Genomic DNA, 23,243 nt, shown 5'->3' on the forward strand with positions numbered 1-23,243 from the left:
ATGTCAAAATTCCAAGGTGTGGGTAATGGTCTCTGAAGCTATAGGGTTAGGGAGCAAGACATGCAAATTTCCTAACCATCAGTACCTGTTGGTAATAAAAGGTAGCATTGACATAGTAAATAAACATTTATTAAGTGCCTCCTATGTGCCAGGCACTGTACTAAGTGTTTGGAATACAAATGCAAAAAGGAAAGACAGTCCCTGCCCTCAAGAAGCTTCCTTTCCATATACTGTAGGCAGATAACTGGGAATAGTATTAAAGACATCTAGATTTCCAGGGACCAGACTAAACTCATGGTTAGGAATATGTGGGTTCAAGTGCTGCCTTTGATAAATACTGACCATGTCAGCCTGGGAAAGTCACAACCTTTCAGTGGTCACAGGCAACTAAGACTATAAATTAATTGTAAGCCAATTGCCATTCCACAAAGGGAGTTTCTTCATTGACAGCCAATGAAATCACAAATCTGTTAAAAAATAATCTTAAAATTTATAAGTGACATAACTATCGACTCCTAAAGAGTAGTTTAGAATTTTCAAATGGAATTATGTGTAGAATTTACTGATGATTTTTTTTTTTAGTTATTGAGAGTTTGATCAACTTTTAACATGAAAGTAAATGTATAATCCAGATTTTTTTTATCTTCCAAATATTGGTATAAGAAATGCAATATCTCTGTAAATTACTGTTCTGTAAAATGTAATCTTAAAACCCTTACAACACATATTTTTAAAAGTTTTTTTTATTCTAATTAAATTAACTTTGTTTTTATAAAGTTACTTACCAAGTCGTCTTTACTATCCTTCCCATTCCACCAAGAGTCTTGATGAAATCTCCATCTCCAGCATTCCACCCACCCCAGAAATACAAAGATAGAGGTATTTTACATCCTAAACGAAGCTCTGATGATCGATCTGACCAATCTTCTGTGAAATCTACGGATAGTAGTAGTTACCCTAGTCCTTGTGCTAGTCCTTCTCCTCCATCCTCAGGAAAGGTAGAGTATCTGTTTCTGTAAACTTAAAAATAGGTGAATATGACCAGATTTTTAGCTGTGGTTTTAATGTTGCATTTACAACCTTATAAGGTTATTTTGAACATGCAGTTAGACAATTTTTGCATGTACTTTCTAATTTATCAATTCATAAACAACTATTTTAGGTCAAAAAATTAGTATCTTAGTTCCCGTTACATAGTTTATAATTATTTCAAAAGACAGTTTAAAAACAATTTAATTTTTCAGCCAAATCTTTTATCATATTTAAAAACTTGACTGAAGGAAATTCAACAAACATAATTAAACACATTTATTAAGAGTCTGCCATATTCAAGATTTTGTACGATAGGTTTGAAAATGTAATTTTTTTTAAGGAATTAGTTATATGAATGATTTCCAGTTCTTACACAGTAGCCTAATATCTTTGATAATTTCTTGAGACACATGTATGTATGTGTGTTTGAATATGTGCTTATATACATGTACATAGAAATGTATTGCATTGTAAATATTGAATCAAAGACTTATTTACCCAAATTTGGTTGTCTCACATAAATTTACATTTCTAAAAATTAAATAATGAAAAAATGTGTATTTTCATTCTTAAGAAATTATATTTTAATTCATTTTAAGTTAAATGGCAAGTACACCCTTTAATCTTAATGTTCCTTTTTTCCATAATAGGTTTTTTGAAGGAACTAAAATATGCACTATAGTTTTACTAGCTTCATTTTGTGGATAATTTTCATCACATTAGAATTATTTCACTTAAATACTCATTAGGTTAGTTTCTACAAATGAATTTGGCTTTTATTTTTTAGAGGGGCCCATAAATGGAACTGGGGAGATTTGAAGTAATAGAATTTACCCAGAATTAAGTGGGATCAAAATAGGAAATTAAATCTGTTTTAATATTGAAAAAAATTACATGTATTAAGTATTTTGGATACATACATAAGTTCATATTTAACATTTTGGAGGGAAATGCACTAATAACATATTCTCATAGAAAACTAAGATTCTATAAAACACATTTTGGAAAATGTTCTCTTAGATAATTTTGATTTGTCTTTCTGTAGTGCTTTTATTTGTCTCTTTCGATTTTATGTTACCTTCCAAGAACTTAGATACTCTTTTTCAGGGTTCAAAATCCCCTTCACCAAGACCAAATATGCCAGTTCGATACTTTATAATGAAGAGTAGCAATCTGAGAAATCTTGAGATTTCTCAACAGAAGGGTATTTGGTCAACAACCCCTAGCAATGAACGGAAATTAAATAGAGCCTTTTGGGAGAGCAGCATGGTTTATTTGGTGTTTTCTGTTCAAGGATCTGGACATTTCCAGGTAAGTCATCCTGATACAATATAATGTTTTTGTTTCGGGTTGGGGTTTTTTTTGCTTATGATTAAAGATTATGCCATCAGTGAAATATCCTTTCTTCTTGTCCTTCCAGGCCCCTCCCCCCAATGTCCCCCACTTATTACTGCTTTGCATTGACCTCTCTAGCCTTTGTATTTATTTAAATTTCTAAAAGACAGTATCTGATTTCTTTTTATTCTAGTCAACTAACACACTGCTCTGTAGGTACTAAATACCTAGATGTTAAAACATTCTTACTGTATCATGTCTGAAGGCATTATAGGTGAGGAAAAAAGAACCTAGTAAAGTGAACTTTATGGTATACGTAAATAGCCTACCTTAAAAAAGTAATCATTATAATAGTTCACATTTTATTGTGTTTTATACCCTATAAAACACTCTTAACAATCTTTTAAAGTAGTTATTGTAAAAATCATTCCCATTTTATAGATAGGGAAAATGAGGATTAGGTTTTAGTGATTTACCCACAGTTAAGTAGCCTACAAAGTGTGAAAGCTAGAACTTCTTAATACTCACTCTATTACAGTGCCTGCTACTATATTAATCTTCGTTTCTGAAAAAACAAGACTAATGATAATAGTAATAACAACAATAAAAATAGCTAACATTTATATAGGCTTTAAGCTTTGCAAAATAAATATTAACTCATTTGATCCTCACAACACCTTTGTAAGGTAGATACTATTATCCTCATTTTACATATGAGAAAACTGAGGCAGACAGAGATTAAAAGATTTGCATAGCAAAGTATCTGAGGCGGTATTTGAACTCAGATACAAGTATAACATGATCTATTGTGCTACCTAGCTGCCACACTGATCAGGAGGGAATTTAGGACTGGGTAAAGTGGTCAGGATTCCAGCAAAATCCTCAAATGTATTCTTTTTTTATTTTTTTAAATTTTCCGTCTCTCTGTTTCTCTGTCTCAAAGTGAACAACTATAGGACTTAGTGCTATTTTAACTAATGAGCAGTGTGATGCTGTGAGCAGAATCTCCTGAAACTTCCAAAATGTCTTTAAGACAGTACCTTAGTTTCTAGTCCCATTTCTCCATGGGTAGCAGATGTAATTTACATGGATAATTACATGGGTAGCCATGTTATTTCAAATTTACCACACTACTTTAAAAGAATATACAGATCTTTGCTTTATCCCATGATCATCCCCTCTGAAGACTGGGCTACATTTCTACTTTGTAATCTATTTGGATTTTTTCCCCCCTGGGCCACTGGAATTCACTTTACCACCTAGACTCTGGGACTTCAGGTCGTACTGTATTGACTGTGAAGAAATCTCCGTTTTTTTGTTTTTGGGGTTTTTTTTTTTGCAGGGCAATGGGGGTTAAGTGACTTGCCCAGGGTCACACAGCTAGTAAGTGTCAAGTGTCCGAGGCCGGATTTGAACTCAGGTACTCCTGAATCCAGGGCCAGTGCTTTATCCACTGCGCCACCTAGCCACCCCCTCTTCTTATTTCTAAAAGAAGTTAGGAGGTCAAGGAGAATGGTTGTATGTTTCTAGGAGTCTGGAGTTGTACTGTGGCTCTCTGATATACGTGTGTGTGTGTGTGTGTGTGTGTGTGTGTGTGTGTGTGTGAGAGACATTCAGTTTGCTTAAAACTCATTCACTAGTGGATTGTTAAAGCAGGTTCCATCCATCAATAAAACTAGACCTCTATTCTAAGTTAGTGCCTAGCCTCGTCTAGCTAGCAGCAGTTTTGCCTTGATGGTGATTGCATGAACAAACTCATCATCAGCTCTTTAGAAGTATATGTCCTCGGGGCAGCTAGGTGGTTTGTTTCAATGTTTTACGGAATGAATTTCCTCTTCTGTTAAAGAAAATTACTTCTGTTTATTCTCTATAAGAGACAGCATGGTGACATGGACAGAGAGCAGGGCTCAGGGAATAAGGAAGACCAGGATTCAGGTTCTACCTCTGACACATACTGGCTCTATAAGCCTGAATAAACCATTTAATCTCTGAGTACTCTAGGCAATTGATAAGATTTATGTTGTAGGAAATATTTATCTATAATGGTAAAGGAATTCCTTTACCAAGGAGTTCCCTTATACCACTGAAAAAACATTGAAATTTATAAAATAACAAAATCCTTATTTATGTAGATTTTTAGAAATAAAGGGTAAGAAGTTCAGCAGTAAAGATTAATGTCAAATGAATATAGACAAAATTGCATCATTTGAGTACTATCTGTTAATTTATATGTGTGTCACATACAAATGTACACACACAGATGTACCTATATATATAATCAAGGTTTTTAAACAGCTTGTATTAAGTGCTTAATAAATGTTTGTTGACCTATGAGAGGCACTGTCATATAGTGGTCTGTATGTTCCAGAATAACAGAGATCTGAGTTCAAGTCTCACTTCTGATACTCATATTAACTGTGTGACCCTGGGCAAGCACTTCACCTCTGATTGACCTATACAACTGATTAAGGCTATAAGTTGCAGAACAGAAACTGATCTACTTTGACAAGATCATAAGTCTGATCTGTAAAAAAACAAAACAAAACAAAAAACAAGTATTTAAAGTTATTGCCAGAAGATTGATTGTTCTTGCTGTTTTTTTAAAAAAAAACAACCAAAAGGTAGACATGTTACCATATTAATATCTTTGTAAATTTTTATAGATTTTTCTTGTAGTTTGTGTTACATGCTAAAATTACTTTTTAAAATATTAAATTAAAGCAGACATTTGTAAAATCTTGAGTATTTTTTTCTCTAAATTTCACTACAGGGATTTTCTAGGATGTCTTCAGAGATAGGACGGGAAAAGAGTCAAGACTGGGGCTCAGCAGGTCTGGGAGGAGTGTTCAAGGTAGAATGGATACGGAAAGAAAGTCTTCCTTTTCAGTTTGCACACCACTTACTCAATCCTTGGAATGACAATAAGAAAGTACAAATAAGCAGAGATGGACAGGTATATTAAATATGTTGTTTTTTGGTATTATAAAAAATGCTTTTTTCCCCTTCTGTTGTTCAGTATTTTGTTTTGAAGATTAATGATTAGAATGTGAATTATGTTGACCATTTACATGCAGAAAATAGTAAATTGAATCCTAAAAACTTTTGAGACAGTTATTGTAAGTATCATTCACATTTTGCAGGTGGCAAAACTGAGAATTAGGTTAAATACCATTGATTTATGTTAATTTCACAAACTTCATTACTACTAATCAGAAGTTTTTCAAATTTAACTTTTTGTTTTGTTAAATTATAAAATCTTTTAATAGCTACTGCATTTTTTTTTTTGCTTTCCTAATTTCTTTGAACATGTATTGGCAAGGAAATACTGTAGAGACTAAGCATGATCCTTTGTCCAAATTCTTAAAGATGGGAATTGTCATTTATCTTTTGTATAGTGTAATCATTGGTATAAAATTAAATAGTGGTTTTAAAAAATTTTTTTATTTTTGATGAAGTTCCAGAAAATGTTTTTCATCTGAATATATGATGGTATTTTTCCTAAGGAAACAAACAAACAAAAAAGATTTGAAAGCTTATCTATTTGTCTAATAGTAAGTTTCAAATCAGTAGTATGGTTTTCTCTGAAAATGGGTATTTTCTAGATTAGTGTGCTTTTTAGAAAAAGGACTAATGAGCCAGTCTTTTGCATACAGTGTTCTCTATTTTATTAGTTTGAAACCTTGCAAACCTTTAAAATCTATCTTCTGACTTAACTATTAAGGACAGGAAAAAATAGTTTATTTAAAAATGCCAACAAGCATTTTAAAGTAATTAAGCTTAGTAGAACCATAGGATCATTAGATCTAAAGCTAAAAGGGATAGCAGAAGTCATGTATGGGCTAAGTAAACTCCTGGCAGTTCATAATATGAAATTTTGTTTCTTAGCAATATTCAGATATTTACTCAATAATATGATTTTTAAAATAATCCTATTGTGAATAACCTTTTTATCCAGACACATGCAAAAATCTATTAGGTTAAATATTATAATCCTTAAAGACATCCTTGTTATACAACCTAATATGACAGGACCAAACTTTGACTTTACTCAATCTCCCTATTATTTTGTTTGCAGCTCTTAAGAAATACTTTCTCCTTTTCAGTTAAAATGGTAGTTTTAATGCTGAGCCTCTTAAATTCTGAACAGAAACTATACTATACATACCAAATTTTCAAAACAAGAGTATAATTGATGTTTATATAGTACTTTAAGATTTACAAAGCCATTTTCATACTTTACATGTATATACAATGTCCTTACAACAACCCTGTGGAGTAGGTATTATTATGGGTATCATCTCCATTTTAGAGATGAGGAAACTGAAGCCCAGAGAGGTAAAGTGACTTGTCTCTATAGGTCATACAGCCAGTAAATGTTAGACATGAAATTTAAATGTAGGCTCCTGACTCCCCTTATTCACACAGCTGTTCACTGTACTTTTCATAGATCCCTCTTGCCAATCAAGGATATGCCAAACTCTAGATTTGTGAAGGAGGGCCCCTTGAACTAGTTTTCTTGAGTTGCCCCATTTTCCAGAGATGATGCCCCCATGAACTAACATAACAGTGGTCTTTTTTGACTGAACCGTATTAAGCTCTCTATGCCCTTGAAGCTGAGTCAGCTACAAGCCTGGCTTTGACCAGCCTAACTCAGACTAATAAACCATTTATGTAGCTGGGACCTTTTTTTTTTTTTTTTCCAGATAAGCAAGACTGTTCTTCCTTCATGGTATGGCAGGAGGAGCCCCAACCATACTTTACTTTTCTTGCGACTCTACTCTAAGGAATTGTCCCTGTTTCTCCTATCTCCTCTTGTAACCTCCCATTCTCACTCTAACTTATAAAAATTCCAAAGGCTCTTTCTGTATTACAGGCCCATTTGTACTTGGTATAGGGAGTTCCCACATGCATGTGCCTTTCTCTTTTAATAAATTAAGTCACTACTCATGTTTTATGGAGTTGTGATTTTTCATTAACAAATTCAAGGCTGTTCTACACAATCTGGTCACACAACCTCTCTAACTTTATCTTAAGCTATTCTCTTTCCATGTACTCATCGGTCTAGGAAAACTGAATTATTTGTCATCCCAAAGCCTTTGCTTTCTACCACAATACTTTTTCCATGCCTTATGCATAGAATTCTATTCCCTCTCCCTCTCCTCTGATCTTTGTTGAAACTCTGACTATCCTTTAACCTCCTGGTCAAGTGCCCCACTTTTTTCTGAAGCCATTTTTTCATCTTTCCCCTCTGGACCTCCTTTCATATGTCTTAGATAATATTTTGCATTGTATTTATTTGCATTTAGTTAAATCTCCATCCAGTTGGGAATTACAAATTTCCTAACACCTGAAGAAACTGTTTAAAAAAATTTGCATTCTTCTAGTACCTAATACAGTGTTCTTTATATAGTAGACATTTAAGTATTTGAAATTGGAAGTTTCTTAGTTTTCATCAGTCTTTCACATATTTTGACATCTAGCCCATCAGACAACTGTTAGTTTCTTTTGTTTACTTTTTTGTTTACTTTTCTTATTTTTCACATAGGAATTGGAGCCCCAGGTTGGAGAACAACTTTTACAGTTATGGGAACGTATTCCCCTAGGAGAGAAAAATGCAACTGATTGACATTTAGCTTATGGTAGCTAATACCTTGAGGTATTGTTGAAGTTGTCTAAATATTGACTATTTTATGTTGATAAAGGACTTAAGCTAAATGTTTTAAGCCACTTTAAAAAGATCTTTAGATGCTGGAAAATGTTACATCTGTTAATGACCACTGATGCACTGACTTACAAAAACAGAAGGTGGGGTGATGACTTATATGATTGGGCCCTTGTAATTCATGATCTTGCCCTAGAATCACCATCTTACAAAAGAAAAAATAAGGATAATTTTAATTTTTGAAGATCATAGTGAATGATCATACAGTTGTATGTTGGCAATGTTTTTAATTTAATAAAACTGGAATAAATTTGTTTCTTTGTTTGACATTGAATGGCAAGTTATTTTATATGTTTTCAAATTTTAAGAAATTGAAATTACTTAAAGGATTGTCTTAAGACTGTTGGTGATAACTTTTAAATGTAACAAGTTATTTTCTTTCTCAATAGCCCTTAATTAGATCCATAAATCTGGGTAAAGCTTTCAAGATTTATATCATTCTGTTGAGAACACAAATACTCAAGATGTCACGGTTACAGAACTCATATTTGACAAGGGCTAGTTATTTGACTATAGCTAATATAAGATACATAGAAAAAGGAAAATGATTATATAACTTAACATTTAGATTGAAATTTGAGTAAAAGGGGTTTTTCTTGATTGTAGACTGGACTACGTTTTATTTAACTGAGTCCCATTACAGTCCCATTTAACTTAATGTTGTTTTTCTCCATTTATTTTGCTAAAACCTTTAGTAATTCTCATCACACTTAAACATTGTAATTATGACATCTTTGTTTTGGCTAGAATGGCTAGCAAATAACCATTCTTATTAAGGCCAGAGCTAAGGCCATAGCAAAAAATTGCCTAACAGTGAACAGTATTAAAGCAAAGAGAAATGTTAAATGTCTTTCACCTAAAATATCCTTAGCAGAACTTCAAAATTTCTTTTCCCTTTTTTTTTTTCATTTTTCCCTCAGTGAATCATGGGGAAATTGTGTATCTTCTGTATATTTTAAATCATTGCCCCGTTTTTTGGTAATTTGAAATTTAAACCTTTGTTAGCGTTGACACAGGATTTTTCTTCCATCTTGATTAACCAAATGGTTTGGAAAGTCAAGCTTAAAGTATAGTAATTTTTCTAAGTATTCTTGGCATTTGTTATTGTTTTTGATTGAAGTATTTAATTTTTTTCCCCTGGCACCACTGTTATATTAGCTGTTACAGATTGCATGTTTAAAATTGTTTCCTTAGAGACTTTATGAAGGTCATGGTTGACAAGTTCATAGAAAATAGCAGAGATTATAGTTACCATACACAAAGTTTGAGGTTTTAAGCAATACAACTCCTAGAGAAGGCATTCTTCATAGTTGCTTAAGAAAATATTAGAAGAATCCTTTGTTTTTTTTTAAAGGCCTTAGGCACAGCTAGGTGGTACAGTAGATAGAGCCCTGGCCCTGAAATCAGGAGGACCTGAGTTCAAATGCAGCCTCAGACACCTACTAGCTGTGTTGCCCTGGACTAGTCACTTAATCCCAATTGCCTAAAAAAAAAATCCCCCAAAACATAAAATATAATATTATTTTTTTTAAAGCCCCTAACCTCTAAGAAATGAAAAATCATTGTTATCTCTGGAAGAACATTGTGTTGATGTTTGCACATTTGCATATGTTCAAAATGTGAGTTCAGTAAGTGACATTTCCATTTATACCTAGAAGTTTTACTTTTTAACATATACTTCCAGACATTCCACTTGAATTATATTCCACAGTACTCTCAGCTTTATTATATTGTTATAGCAACTTACTGCAGTTTAGTGATAAGGTATTTTATTTATATTCCTGTTTAGCATTTTACAGTGTTTTGAATTTGGAAGTGAGGTTTGTTTTTCCCTTCTTGAATAAAACTTGTTTCAATTTTGTTCTGGTATTAAAATAAACTTATTGAATAATGAGAGATGGTAGTGGGAGAAATAAACTTCAAACATCAGACATCCTAATAATAATTTTTATATTCATGAAATACCTCAATATATATTAAGATACTTTGAGAATTCTATTCTTCAATATTGTTAAGTTTTCAACATGTGAGATAAATTAGATCAGATATGTAGATTAAACTTTGAAAAGAAGTTCATGAAAAATCAATATTAAAAAGGAAGGAGTAGTAAATGTTAATGATACATTTACTACAATGAAACCTTGAAATGTTCACATAAATATACAGAAATTAAGTTCAAGCTGATGGGTAGGGTCAATATTAGGAAGTTGCTTCTATATTGTATAGAATACCTCAGACTTTAATAAACATTAAGATTTTCAAATGTTTATATCAAATTTTTCTCTGAGCATGCAGCTGCTAAATTATTATTTGTTTTCTACTCACACACATTTACTAGTATTCTAGGCACTATAAAGAACTGGTGAATTCCCAAAATGTCCAACTTAGTGACTCCTTACTGATATGATGGTGATTGATAGAAAATAAACAGAAAACATGTTCTCTTAAAGCCCATCTATGTACTTACATTTTTTCCAGTGAGCTAAAGAGCATGGTATTTATACTTAGCCTTTATTTCCATATCATTTTCTTTAATTATTAGAAAGAATTTGGTTTTCTGGAAGGAGTTGGAAACAATTTATCAATCAAGTATTTATTACATGCCTGCTATCTTCCACGCACTGTGCTAAGTGTTGGGGATACAAAAGGAGGCAAAAAACATTCATTGCCCTCAAAAATCTCAGAAGTTAATGAGAATAGTCAATTGCCATTTGTTAAATAAAATTTTGGATGCTTACTTTCTGAAGGGAACTGTGCTAGATCCTGTGTGGGATAAGAGATACAATCCAGTCCTCAAGAAACATATAATGTAGTACAGGAGAAAGGACAACAAAAATAACCACAACATAAGCCATAGGATGATAGGTAATGGTACAAAGTTTAAAGGAGGGAAAGATTACTTTTGGTTGGGTGATGAGACAAAATTCTTTTAAGCAGTTGAGGTATTTGTGCTGGCCCTTGAAATATGGGTAGGATTTAATAGAAATGTTGTTTGGGCAGGCCTATGTAATTATTTTAATTTTTTATTACATTAATATTTGATGGGGTGAATAAATTTTCTTTACTATATTGAAAATCTTGAAATTATTTTAAAGAATGTGTTATTGAAGAAGTCTGTATTCTTACATTTTTAGTTATTTTAAATGATTACGATTTGTCCTTTAATATAACAAGCATTTATATTAAACACTTAAAATTAAAACTAACATTTATATAGTGATATAAAGTTTTCAAAGAAGGTACTTGTAATACCTACCTCAATAACTTGTTCAGTTATAGGTAAAATGAGAATCTTACTGATCAGTACTTACTGATGAAGAAATATGTTTCAGTGAATTTAAGGAACTTTTCCCATGGTGACCCAACTGTAACATAAACATCAATGGAATTTGAGCCCAGATCTTTCTCAAGCCAAGTCCAGCACTTTATTAATCATGACACACTATCTCCCACATTAAAATCAAGTTCATTTTTGCTTTGAAAGTTGATAGTAAATTAAAATATCTCTTCAAACATGACTTTCCCCTATAAAATTTAGCTGATATTTTTAGTAATGTTTAATTGAAAACCAACCGATGACTACTAAAAATAAACTATGGTAAATTTTTTCTCTTTTAAGATTCTTAAATCTTACCATTAGTTGGCAGAGGAAAATGTAGTGCAGCAAAGATCGGATGAAGAGGCAGCACCACACAGGGATAGCTCTTAAAACTCATCACTACTCAGGAGGGGAGAAAGAGAACAGATGCCAATGGGGAACAATCTCAGTGTGTGGTTCCCATTGCCTGCAGTCCTACAGCAGGACACAGTGGGATGGGTCCAAATATGCAATTATGCAAAGCTATTCGCACTCCAATCAAATAGCCCAGAGCCCCTTGGGACTCAAATATTTAGAGTTTTAGACAAAGAGCCAGTATGGTGCTAAGAGTTCCCCATGATCCCTCAATCAGTCAATATGCATTTGTTAAGTTCCTGCTATATTATATGCCAGACTCTGTACTTTGTATTTGGGAATACAAAGAAAGGTAAAGGACAGTTCCTGTCCTTGAGCTCACAGTCTAAAGGGGGAGAAGTTGTACAAACAACTATGTACAATCAAGCCATATGCAAGATAGTAGCATAGTCAGGATCTGTGAAATGAGAGTATTTTCTAAATTGCTTAATAATGAATAAGGAATGAAGCAGAGAACAGGGATTTTGACTCTACGAGGAAAGGAAGAAGCTGGGGCTTGGGGTAATATATCTGATCTTTCGTCACTGGTTCGCAGAGATTCCATGATCTCATTTATGATTTTTAAAATTTTGCCAAATTTATAAGATTTGCTACAAATTTTAACTGTATAGTGCAGACATTGATAAATACTGCATGAGACTTGAATAACCTATTTTCTAAAACATTTTTCCCAATTATTAATTTCCAGTATAGTTTTGACTGGTTTAACTCTTTTATGTTTTTATTTTGTTCCATAAACATGCCCCTATTGATGAACTATATATTGATTCATCACAGAAAACAAAAATATACATTTAGAACCAGTAAATAGAATTGTAGCTGTCATTCATGGTTAGCAAAGTATATTTTTCAGTTAGAAATGTACATTTTTTACATGATTGGACATTTTTTAAGAATTCTTGAATCATAGGGATCTACTGGAATTAAATAAAATTAAAGTTTCATGACTTTCCTATAACCATGTACATTTGCTTACCAAATAGTCTCTAAGAGAACTTGTATAGAATATTTTAAAATATCATTGGTTCCCTTTTCTGCTTGTCTAAATAAAGTAGCAATACTGTACTACGTCTTTACTCTCTGGAAATAAAATTAATATCTCAAGTAAAATCCATAAGATTTTAAAAGTTAAATTTCTCATGAATTTGAAATGCCTTTTAATATTAAACCTTCTTAGAACAGCTTAATGATGTACTGGATAGATGGTCCCCCTTGGAGTTAGGAAGACTTGTATTCAAGTCCCTACTCTTGACACAAATTGGCTGTGTGACCCTAGGTAAATCCACCTAACTTCTTACTGTCCCCAGCAACTCTATAAATTATAGAGTACTTGCCTGTTTGGCATTGGTAAAAGGAATTTATTTGTCCGCAGTTCTGTATACCAATGAAATCACAGAGCCAGAACAAATAATAACAGCTGATATTTATTTGGTGCTTTAAATACTTTATCTCATTTGATCCTCACAACAACCCTGTGAAGTAAGTGCTATTATCATCATCATCCTTATTTTATAAGTGTGGAAACTGCTGCTGAGAGTGGTTTAGTTCATTTGTTCAAGGTCACACAGCTAGTCACTGAGGCAGAATTTAAAGTAGACCAGTCCCATGTGCTATCTATACACTGTACTGTTTTTCTGAGGGACAGTAATCACCAAGAATAAAACAAATTGGGTTTGGTATTTGATTCACATAGAAAAAAAAAATTGAGCCTCTTGTTCCCAAGATATAGATTAAGATTTTTCAGAACTCTGTATTCATACTTATACTCTGTACTCATGCTTTGTCTATTTAGAAGTTGTATTAAGATGGAAACAAAACAATTCCAGTTATGTTCAAGTTTTTTCTCAGGTATGGTCAGGAGAGGAAGTTGTTTGGGTTAAAAGTTTTTATATCACATTTTCTAAGGTAACCCTAATATTAGGGGCAGCTAGGTGGCACAGTGGAGAAAGCACCAGTCCTGGATTCAGAAGTATCTGAGTTCAAATCCGGCCTCAGGCACTTGACACTTACTAGCTGTGTGACCCTGGGCAAGTCACTTAACCCTCATTGCCCTGCAAAAAACAAAGAAGCAATAAATAAATAAATAATCAAGCAAATAAATATTAAAAGTAAAATGATATGTGTTTGACAATTTTACACCTGCTAAGGGTTAACAGTGTAAATGTAATGGTATGGGAGTATTACACTGATGAAACCAGAAGTATTAATTAATAATGGTTTTCCATAATTGTTGGAGAAGTTAGCCTTTATTGTCAAGTTGATGTGCATTTATTAAACACCTGCTAAGTGCCCAGGCACTGTGCTTTTAAAACACTAGGAACATTAAAAAAGGCATATGATAACCCCTGCTATCAAGAAACTCACAGTCTAATGAGAGAGACAACATTCAAACTAGTATATACAAATAAGGTATATACAAAACAAATGTAGCTAATTAACATGGAAGGCACTATCATTAAAGGGGATCAAGAAAGGTTTCTTTTAGAAGGTGAGATTTTTAGCTGAGGCATGGGAGAATCCAGGGGACAGAAATGAAGAGAAAGAGAATTCCAGTCATGACCGACAGCCAGTAAAAAGACATTGTATCAAGAGATGGAGTGTCTTCTTTGAGAAATAGTAAAGAGGCCAGTGTCACTAAATCACAGAAATTATGGAAGGTGGTAAAGTATGTGAAGAATGATGGGGGTTGGGTGGGGAGGGAGGGAGTAATGGATGCTTGCACTTCAGAAAAATTACTAGCTAAGTGGAGGATTAAAATGGAGCAGAGTTGGAATTGTCCAGGTGTGATGTAATGTGGGCCTGCACTAGGGTGGTGGCAATATTAGAAGAAAGGGACTTAATATGGAAATGTTAAACAAAAGTAAAATTGACAGGACTTGGCAACAATTGGATTTGTGAGGGAGGGGTAAGAGTGGAGTTGAGGATGATACAACTTGTAAGCCTGCATGCCTAGAAAGATGGTACTATCCTCTAATAGGAAAAGGGAGGTAGAAGTGAGGCCTTGGAGGCAGGGAAGATGAGAAGATAATGAGTTCAGTTTTGGACATGTTGAGTTTAAGACAACTATAAGACATCCAGTTTGAAATGTGCAATGAGCAATTGGAGATGTGAGACCAGAAATCAGTCACGAGAGATTAGGTTTGGATAAGTAGATTTGAGGATCCTTAGCACAGAGGAGACAATTTAAGGAGCTGATGAGATCAACAAGTGAAATAGTATGGGGGGGTGGGGTAGAAAAGGGCCCAGGATAGAGGCTTGGGAGATAGCCATGCTTAATAAATCTGACCTGAATGCAGTTCAGCAAAGGACACTGAGAAGGAACAGTCCAACAGATAGAAGGACAACAGGATAGAACAGTGTCACAGAAACCCAGGAAAAAAATGTCAGAGAAGAGGGTGATTGATAGTATCAGAGGCTGCAGAGAGTTCAAGAAGCATGAGGATTAAGAAAAGGCTATTAGATCTGGCAACTAAGAAATCATTGGTAACTTTGGAGAGAACCGTTTCAGTTGAATGATGAGGTCAGAAGCCAGATTGTAAATTGTTAAGAAAAAAATCAGGAAAGGAAGTGGCAGTATCAATTTTAGTGGGCTATCTCAAATTGTTTAGCCACACAAAGGGAAAAAAGATGGGACAATAGTGGGGAACAGCAAACCTACTAAGGGAGGGTTTTTTGAGGATTTAGGAGATGTGGGTATGTTTGTAGGAAGTAGGGAAGGAAGTAGCCAATGGACAGGGAAATACTGAAGATAAGTGAGAGAGTAGGGATGATAAAATGGACAACTTAGGGAGGAGATATGATGGAATGGGATCACTTAAGAATGTTAAAGGGTCTGCCCTAACAAGGAAAAAGACTACCTGAACACATGAGATAGGAATAAAGGAAGAAATAGTAGAAGAAGGCATCTGTGTGATGTGAGGGGAAGAGGAGAAAAAAGGAAGTTGGTGAATGGCCTTATTTTTTCTATAAGAGACAAGATTCTTATCTGAAGGTAGAAGGGTAACCATGGGAGATATAAGGAGGAATTAAGATTTGGAAGAGCCATCGTGGTCAGTAGGATACTGAATTAGGTAGGTATAAAATGATTGCTTTGCAACAGTAAAGGCCCAGACCCTATCGTCAAGATTTTTATGGTTTTCTCATGAGTGAAGTTTGTGAATGGTAGGAGTAATCCAAGGCCAGCCTCAGCTTCCTACTTCCTGTCCTCCTCCCAGAAATGGGAAGTTCTTCAAGTTGATTGGCTGAGAGCGGTCTCCTGTTGATGTCACAGTACATAGCCTCTGAGAACACACTTTCCTCAGAGTTGTCCATGTGTGATCTCAATTTAATCAACCTTAACTAGGTTCAACTTCGGAGAATAACACCCTACTCAGGGCCAGCCAGGTGTGGCCCTGATTTAATCATCACAAGTAGGTACTTAGTCTCTCAGTCTCACCCAATTCAATCAATTCCAAATCAAACTTCAGGTGGGGGCTCCTGGGCATCTGCCAAGTTCCATTATTTTATCACAGTAGTAATGATGAATACTAATACAAGGTAGTGATGATGAATCGGAGCAGAACCAGGAACATCAAAATTGACAGCACAGATGACTACATCTCCAGTAGAGTCACAGATTTCTTCTCCTTACATGAGGAGCTAACCGTGAGCAAGAATAACTTGAGATACTTCTGCTACAGTCAACAATTCTTCATCACGTTCCAGAGTCATCTGTAGTAAAGTAATGAAGTATCATTCTCTTATATGCAAACTATCCTGGGGTCTAAGTTGGTATTGAGGCTCTCCTGAATGGACACACATTCAGTATTCTCTAGCCCCCCTGCCAAAACCTCCCTTCTTTTAGAGCTACATAAGGAAAAGGATAGGGAATCTTTGCCCTCTTAGAGGCTTCTGTGGATGGGCTACCTCCTTCTTCCACAGAGCTAAATAAGAATTCTCCCTCATCCCCATCCAGGGATTCAGAAATTCCACTAAGTCAGTTATTCTAAGTAAACACACATGCATTATAGTTATGTAGAAACAGTTTCACCTTCCCAATGCTATTACAAAATTAGATACCCCTCATTTGTACCACCCATTGGTCTCCTAAATCCTTTCTAGGAAGAAGTCCCTATAATTTCAGAGAAAAGGAAGCCTGCCAATTAAGGGGCACGTGAGCTACTTCTTAAGGGTATAGGAAGCCCTCTCTCAGGACAAGGACCGGACAAGGTAAGCTGAATCTATATATATAAAAAAAATCCATATCAGGTAAGTCTTTCTGGAATCTGGATCTGAGAAAACACTGGAACAGAGAGCCCTTCTCCTTCCTAGGATAGTATTTATTTATCACAGACATGGCTTCTTGGAGGTTAGAAGCCATCTAGATAATTAGGACAACAATGTAGCTTTTCATTAGCAGGGGCAAACTTCTTGGCCTGAGATGGGAAAATGTCCTTTTGCCCGTTGGGCACAAGTTGAGGGCCACTCAGAATAGATGAGTTTTCTGACTGGTCCAAAGACTTCAGTTGGATTGAAATAACTTGCTTTTCCTTTAGGGAAATCATACAGTCCTGTACCCAGCACAACATAGTACCACCACTCCAAAGTTTGGATTGGCAATGGACCCACTTCCCAGTCTCTGCTGTTCTAGTAAAGACCCCAGCATGGTTGTTTAGCATATGGTGTCTCTAATGAGTATTCACATGCCCTACATACAACTGTTTGCAGTAGCAGGAATACGCTAAATTGCTCCATTGATTCTGACTCCAAAGGGGAAAGCCCTTGATTATCCAGGCCCCGGGCTATGACTACCACCCAAAAACTGTTGTAGGTCAAGGTTGTCTATGCCCCATCCCTCAATCTCACATATCAGCCATATAGCCTGTAACTTATTCCACTGAGAAACTCTAGCAGGGGCCTCATTCCCTGGGGTATTTGCTGTTACCAGATTAGTGGCTGCTGAAGTCTAATTGTTTAAGCCTCTCATAGAAGATGGATTCATCAATATACCTGGCAAAATGGTGTTACTCAGGAGCCAGGTCCTATATGTGGAAATCCACTAGACCAAAGGAGGCAGGGTTCCAGGATCAGGACCAGGGACCTCAGTCCTATTTGTGAATGGGGAATAACATCAGAGGGCCCCAAGCGAGCTTTATTTTGAATACCATTTTCATTGGGCAATACAAGCCTCCAAATTCTATTTATCTTGTTAGAAGAACCTTGTTTTACCACCCAACCCATTATAGGCAACTCTGGACAAAGGTGACCTCTCATCACTTGTTCAATAGCAACTATTGTTCAATAATAGGATTTCACAGGTGGTCTAGTGAATGGCTGCTTTAGTGAACTTGGAGCTCTAGATGCCCAACAATTGCTTATTCTAGCTACATTTTGGTGCTTGCCAAAGGCTCCATTGAGCCTGATCTTTATGGACAGAGACTTCAAAAGAACATGGGCTTTTCTTTTTTTTGGTGAGGCAGTGAGGTTAAGTGACTTGCCCTGGGTCACACAGCTAGTAAGTGTTAAGTGTCTGAGGCCAGATTTGAACTCAGGTCCTCCTAACTCCAGGGCCGGTACTCTATCCACTGCACCACCTAGCTGCCCCCGAACATGGGCTTTTCAGGAACATAAGGGCCCAAGGGAAAAGACTGACTTCTGGACAGTCTGCTTTAGATCTTTCACGATGTGGCCATTTGAAAGAGGCAGACCTCGGAATTCCCAGGTGAGAAATGTGGGTTTTCCAAAATCAGGAGTAGAGTGTTTCTGACCTTCCTTCTTAGACTGTGGGGAAGCAAGTGTCAGGAGCTTATTCTGTACTGTGCTCAGAATCCTCTGGATTTTCCCTCCCCACTATATTCCATCCCCCCCCCAGCACACCCCCCCCCCCCAGCAAACTGTTTGAGCTGTATCTTAGTTTTTCTTAGGCTTAATTTCTAACTCTTTGCCCCTCACACGGGACACCATCTGATCTAGGTTTTCTGTCACTGTGGCCTCATCTGACCTGGTCAGTGTAATGGTATACGTCAATGTCCTCAAGAAGGGCAGTCCCTTTCATGTTTCTGCTCACCATCATTTGACAATGAGGGAGAGTTCAAGTAGTTTTGTAGAAGAATGATAAAATATATGGGATTCTTTTCCAGGTGAAAGCAAAGCACTGACTAGTCTCAGTCATGAGAATAGAGAAAAACATTGATGACCCTGATGAGGTCAGAAATAGCTATGGTGATGAGGGTGAAAACTTTGCTCAGCCCTTTAGTCTGCTGTAAACTTCCAATTGCCATCAGACTTCCTCAGAAGTAACAGATTTATTGTAAGAGTAGCTGGGGTAATGTAACACTTCAGCTCCTTTCATCTCTATCATTTTAGAGAAGAAATATCTTTCACCCCCTGAGGAACCCAATAATGGTAACTATATTGGTTTAGTGACTTAATGGTTTCCATGTGGTCCTGCTTGGTAACGTGCTTTGAGTTTTGTTGAAAGGGCCCTCCAGGGGCAGCTAGGTGGCGCAGTGGATAGAGCACTGGCCCCGGAGTCAGGAGTACCTGAGTTCAAATTTGGCCTCAGACACTTAACACTTAATAGCTGTGTGACCCTGGGCAAGTCACTTAACCCCAATTGCCTCACTTAAAAAAAACAAGAAAGAAAGGGCCTTCCAATAAGCCCACAATACCCCTTCCCTCCATGGTCTGCCCTCTTGTAGTTCCTCCTGTACATCAAAATGGGATCATGGCTTTATAGAATATTTCAGGCTTGGGTTATGCTGGAAAGTCCTGGTGCTAAATTTTCCTGTACAGAATCCATGTACAAAGCTCTTTTTGGAATAGGGGGTCTTTGCACTCTTCCCACTTAGGAAGATGGTGAATTCTGAGATTCCTCCTCTAATTCCCGGCTTGCCCATTTTCATTGACAGTGGTTTTTACCCAAGCCACAGCTGTCCCAACCTCCTGTGTGTAACCAGGGAGACCCATGACTAATGCCTTGAAGCCATTCTTTTAGGACTCTTTGCTGAAGGAGGGATCTAATTGTCCCTGAGATTGGTGGGGCATAAAGTGTGGCAGGTCGGGGGAAGGAACACAAACTCAATCTGTCAAGCCCATTTCCTTTTGAATCTTCATCTCCTGCCTTGCAGAGCTCCATGGAGGGGTAGGAGTGATCATTGATTGCAGTGGAAATTCATTTTTATATGGCTGTATGGAAATTTCATATTAGCCACCTAAAAAGGGACCATGTAAGTGTTCTCCATCTGGAGGCTTTAATAAATTTAGTTGACTGTACATTCTCAGAGAACTCCCTTGGCCTATGAAGTAAACTGGAGATCAGAGAAACTGTCAACATTGACTCTGTTAGACTGCACACTTGCACGCTCAGGAGTCTTCTCTTCAGTGACTCATCAAGTTTCTGTTTGAACTGCAAATAACCCAACTCCTTAGGGAAGATCTGTTCACTCTGTTCCTTCAGATCTGGGAATCACCCTAAGGAGCAGTGTTAAGATATTCTGGAGTTTTCTCTACCAAATCTCTACCTCATTCTCTTCCTGTTTTGCTTTGATCTCAGTGTGAACTAAGGTGAGTTGCTGACTTGGGACCCTTCAGTCTCCAGCCCCATCAGGAAAAATCCCTTCACTTGTATGCCCTTGCAGCTCCATTAGCTGCCCCATAGCTTTCATTGCACATTTCCCGGAATCTGAGAGCTCTGTCTCTAGTTGCTGAATTTGCTGGCCCAGTTTACTTAAGTTTTATTGTACTGACAGTTCAACAGTCAACAAGTAAGAAAGGCTGAATTTGTTGATTTGTTTACCCTCCTAGATAACCTTTAAGACCCACTGAGCTCATTCCTCTCCCTGAGCAGGAACCTGCTTCCTGTTCCATAGAGTATTACATGATTAAGAAGGCTCTTGCAACTGAGAGCTCTGCATTGTCCTATCATCTGATCACCATACTCTCCATATTTGTAGCACTTTTTCCTCAATTCAACCACAAGGCCATCTAATTTCATCCCAGCTTGCTGTAACTAAGTCAAATTTTGAAGGTGGTCCTAATACCAGCCCCGTCTTAGTTCAGGTTTGATGTTAGGACAAAATGAAACCCTCACAAATCATGGAACAATTAACAAATGGTTTATTTTTCCATAACAGTAAATTACCCATATGCAACAACTATGCAGTGTCACTTAACTTCTCTGGGCACTCCCTTCCCTTATAACCATATTGAAATACGTTTGGTCATCAGGGTAGGATGCAGTAAAGGACATGGTGACTTGAATTGGACATGGTTACTTGAATTGTCTTTAGAAATACGCTACTTTGGGGGCAGCTAGGTAGCACAGTGGATAGAACACTGGCCCTGGATTCAGAAGGACCTGAGTTCAAATCCGGCCTCAGACACTTGACACTTACTAGCTGTGTGACCCTGGGCAAGTCACTTAACCCCAATTTGCCTCACCAAAAAAAAAAAGAAAGAAAAAAAATACACCACTTTGCAGGGACCCCTACCGTACATATGTGGGGTCCTAAGCGAATCAGGAACCTGAGTAAAGGAAACAAATCAATCTCCTCCCAGGACTGACTGCTTTGTCTTCATTTAAGGGAAACTAATTGCTGTCAAGGGAAGGTTGGATTGGCCTAATTTGTTTTGGGGAAAGTACTGGTAGAAAATGCTCCTATCACAGAGGGAAAAGAGAATAAACTAGGATGGGAGTGGAGGGAAGGAAAGGTAAAGGTGGGGGAAATAATCTCACCTCATCAGGATGCATAAGTAAAAGTTTACATAAACAAGAAGGAAGGGATGGAGGAGGGGAGCAGACAATACTTGAGCCTTGCTCATCTGAAATGGTCATAGGAAGGAAGAATATGCACACATAATTGGATACAGAAATACATTTCACTCAATAGAGAAACATAAGAAAAAGAGGAGAAATGAGAGGGGAATAAAAAGGAGAGTAAGAAAAAAGGAAATGGTGTTAAGTAAACCAAAATAAGCATGTATAGAAATGGTCATAGCAGCTCTTTGTGGTAACAAAAAAATTGAAAACTGAGGGGTTGCATCAAATGGGGAAATGAAATTATACAAAGATGGAATACCATTGTGCTAGAAGAAATGAAGGAGATAGTTATAGAGAAACCTGGGGAAACATATAAATTGTTGCAAAATGAAGTCAACATAACCAGGAGAATAATTTATAGAATGACAGTGTTGTAAAGAAGACTTTGAAAGACTTAAGCACTCTGATCAACAACACAATGACCAACCATGATTCCAGAGGACTCATTAAGAAACATCATACCCAGCTCTAGATAGGTAATGACCTTTTTTTGGACATGGCCAGTGGAATAATTTGCTCTCCTTGACCATGAGTGTTTGAAACAGGTTTGTTTTTTTAATTGAAATGGGAAGAATAGGAGAAAGATTTTTGTTGATTAAAAAAGAAAAGATGAGGGGAGGCTAGGTGGCGCAGGGGATAAAGCACCAGCCCTGGAGTCAGGAGTACCTGAGTTCAAATCCGGTCTCAGACACTTAACACTTACTAACTGTGTGACCCTGGGCAAGTCACTTAACCCCAATTGCCTCACAAAAAAAAAAAAAAGATGGGGCATCTAGGTGGTGCAGTGGATAGAGCACTGCCCCTGGATTCAGGAGGAGGAGCTGAGTTCAAATCCAGCCTCAGACTCTTAACAATTACTAGCTGTGTGACCCTGGACAAGTCACTTAATCCCAGTTGCCTCACCAAAAAAAAAAAAAGAAAGAAAGAAAGAAAAAAAAAAGAAAAGATAAAACTAAAAGCCAGCATAATCTATAGTGGGCACAAATAGGAGGCCTTTATAATAAAATCAAGAAGAAAAGCAAAGGTGCCCATTATCTTCATAATATTCAATAAAGTAGCAGAAATCCTAGTTATTGTGATAAGCCAGGGGAAAAGAAACTGAAGGAATAAACATAGGCAAAGAAGAAATAAAATTCCTAGAGAGTCAACTGTGAGAATCAGAGCACTACCAACCTGCTGAGAAAGATATTGCAGGGAAGTGCCACCATGAGGAGAAAGCATGTGACTTAGTGTCCAGAAGTGACCTTTCTGGGGTTTTGAAGGTCAGATGGGTGTCAGGAAGTGATGTCTGCTGCCAATTGGCTATCAGCCAATTAGCTTGGAGCTGTGTGTGTGTGTGTGGATGGCCCTGTTTCCTGTTTCACAGGAGGCTTCTTGGAGAAGCCAGGGAGAAGCAGGGGTCCTTTTTGTTTCCAGACTTGGTGGCAGAGGAGGCAGAATAGGGGGGACTTCATGTGGGCTGCTAGGAAAGGAAGGTTTTTTCTCTCTGGCTATACCGAATAGATCTAAGCTAGGATTTTCCATGCTATAAGGAATCTGTTTTCCTCTCTCACTCTCTTCACTAACTTCTAATACACTTTAATAAATACTTAAAAGGCTAAACTCTTGCTAAAGCTTCTAAT

The 23,243-nt window shown here is 36.5% G+C and overlaps 1 protein-coding gene across 1 annotated transcript in view; it reads left to right on the top strand.

Annotated features, from left to right (window-relative positions):
- Positions 1-9,546, top strand: part of YTHDC2 (YTH domain containing 2) — an 83,890-nt gene extending 74,344 nt beyond the window's left edge. The window contains exons 26-29 of the mRNA XM_043964990.1: positions 821-998; positions 2,140-2,343; positions 5,138-5,320; positions 7,913-9,546. Of these exons, the coding sequence (XP_043820925.1) occupies positions 821-998; positions 2,140-2,343; positions 5,138-5,320; positions 7,913-7,993 (646 nt within the window). The 3' untranslated portion in view covers positions 7,994-9,546. The remainder of the gene's footprint in view (positions 1-820; positions 999-2,139; positions 2,344-5,137; positions 5,321-7,912) is intronic.
- The last annotated feature ends 13,697 nt before the right edge of the window (positions 9,547-23,243 follow it).

Source organism: Dromiciops gliroides, chromosome 1 (assembly GCF_019393635.1).
Source record: "Dromiciops gliroides isolate mDroGli1 chromosome 1, mDroGli1.pri, whole genome shotgun sequence".
In the NCBI taxonomy this organism is placed as follows: domain Eukaryota; kingdom Metazoa; phylum Chordata; class Mammalia; order Microbiotheria; family Microbiotheriidae; genus Dromiciops; species Dromiciops gliroides.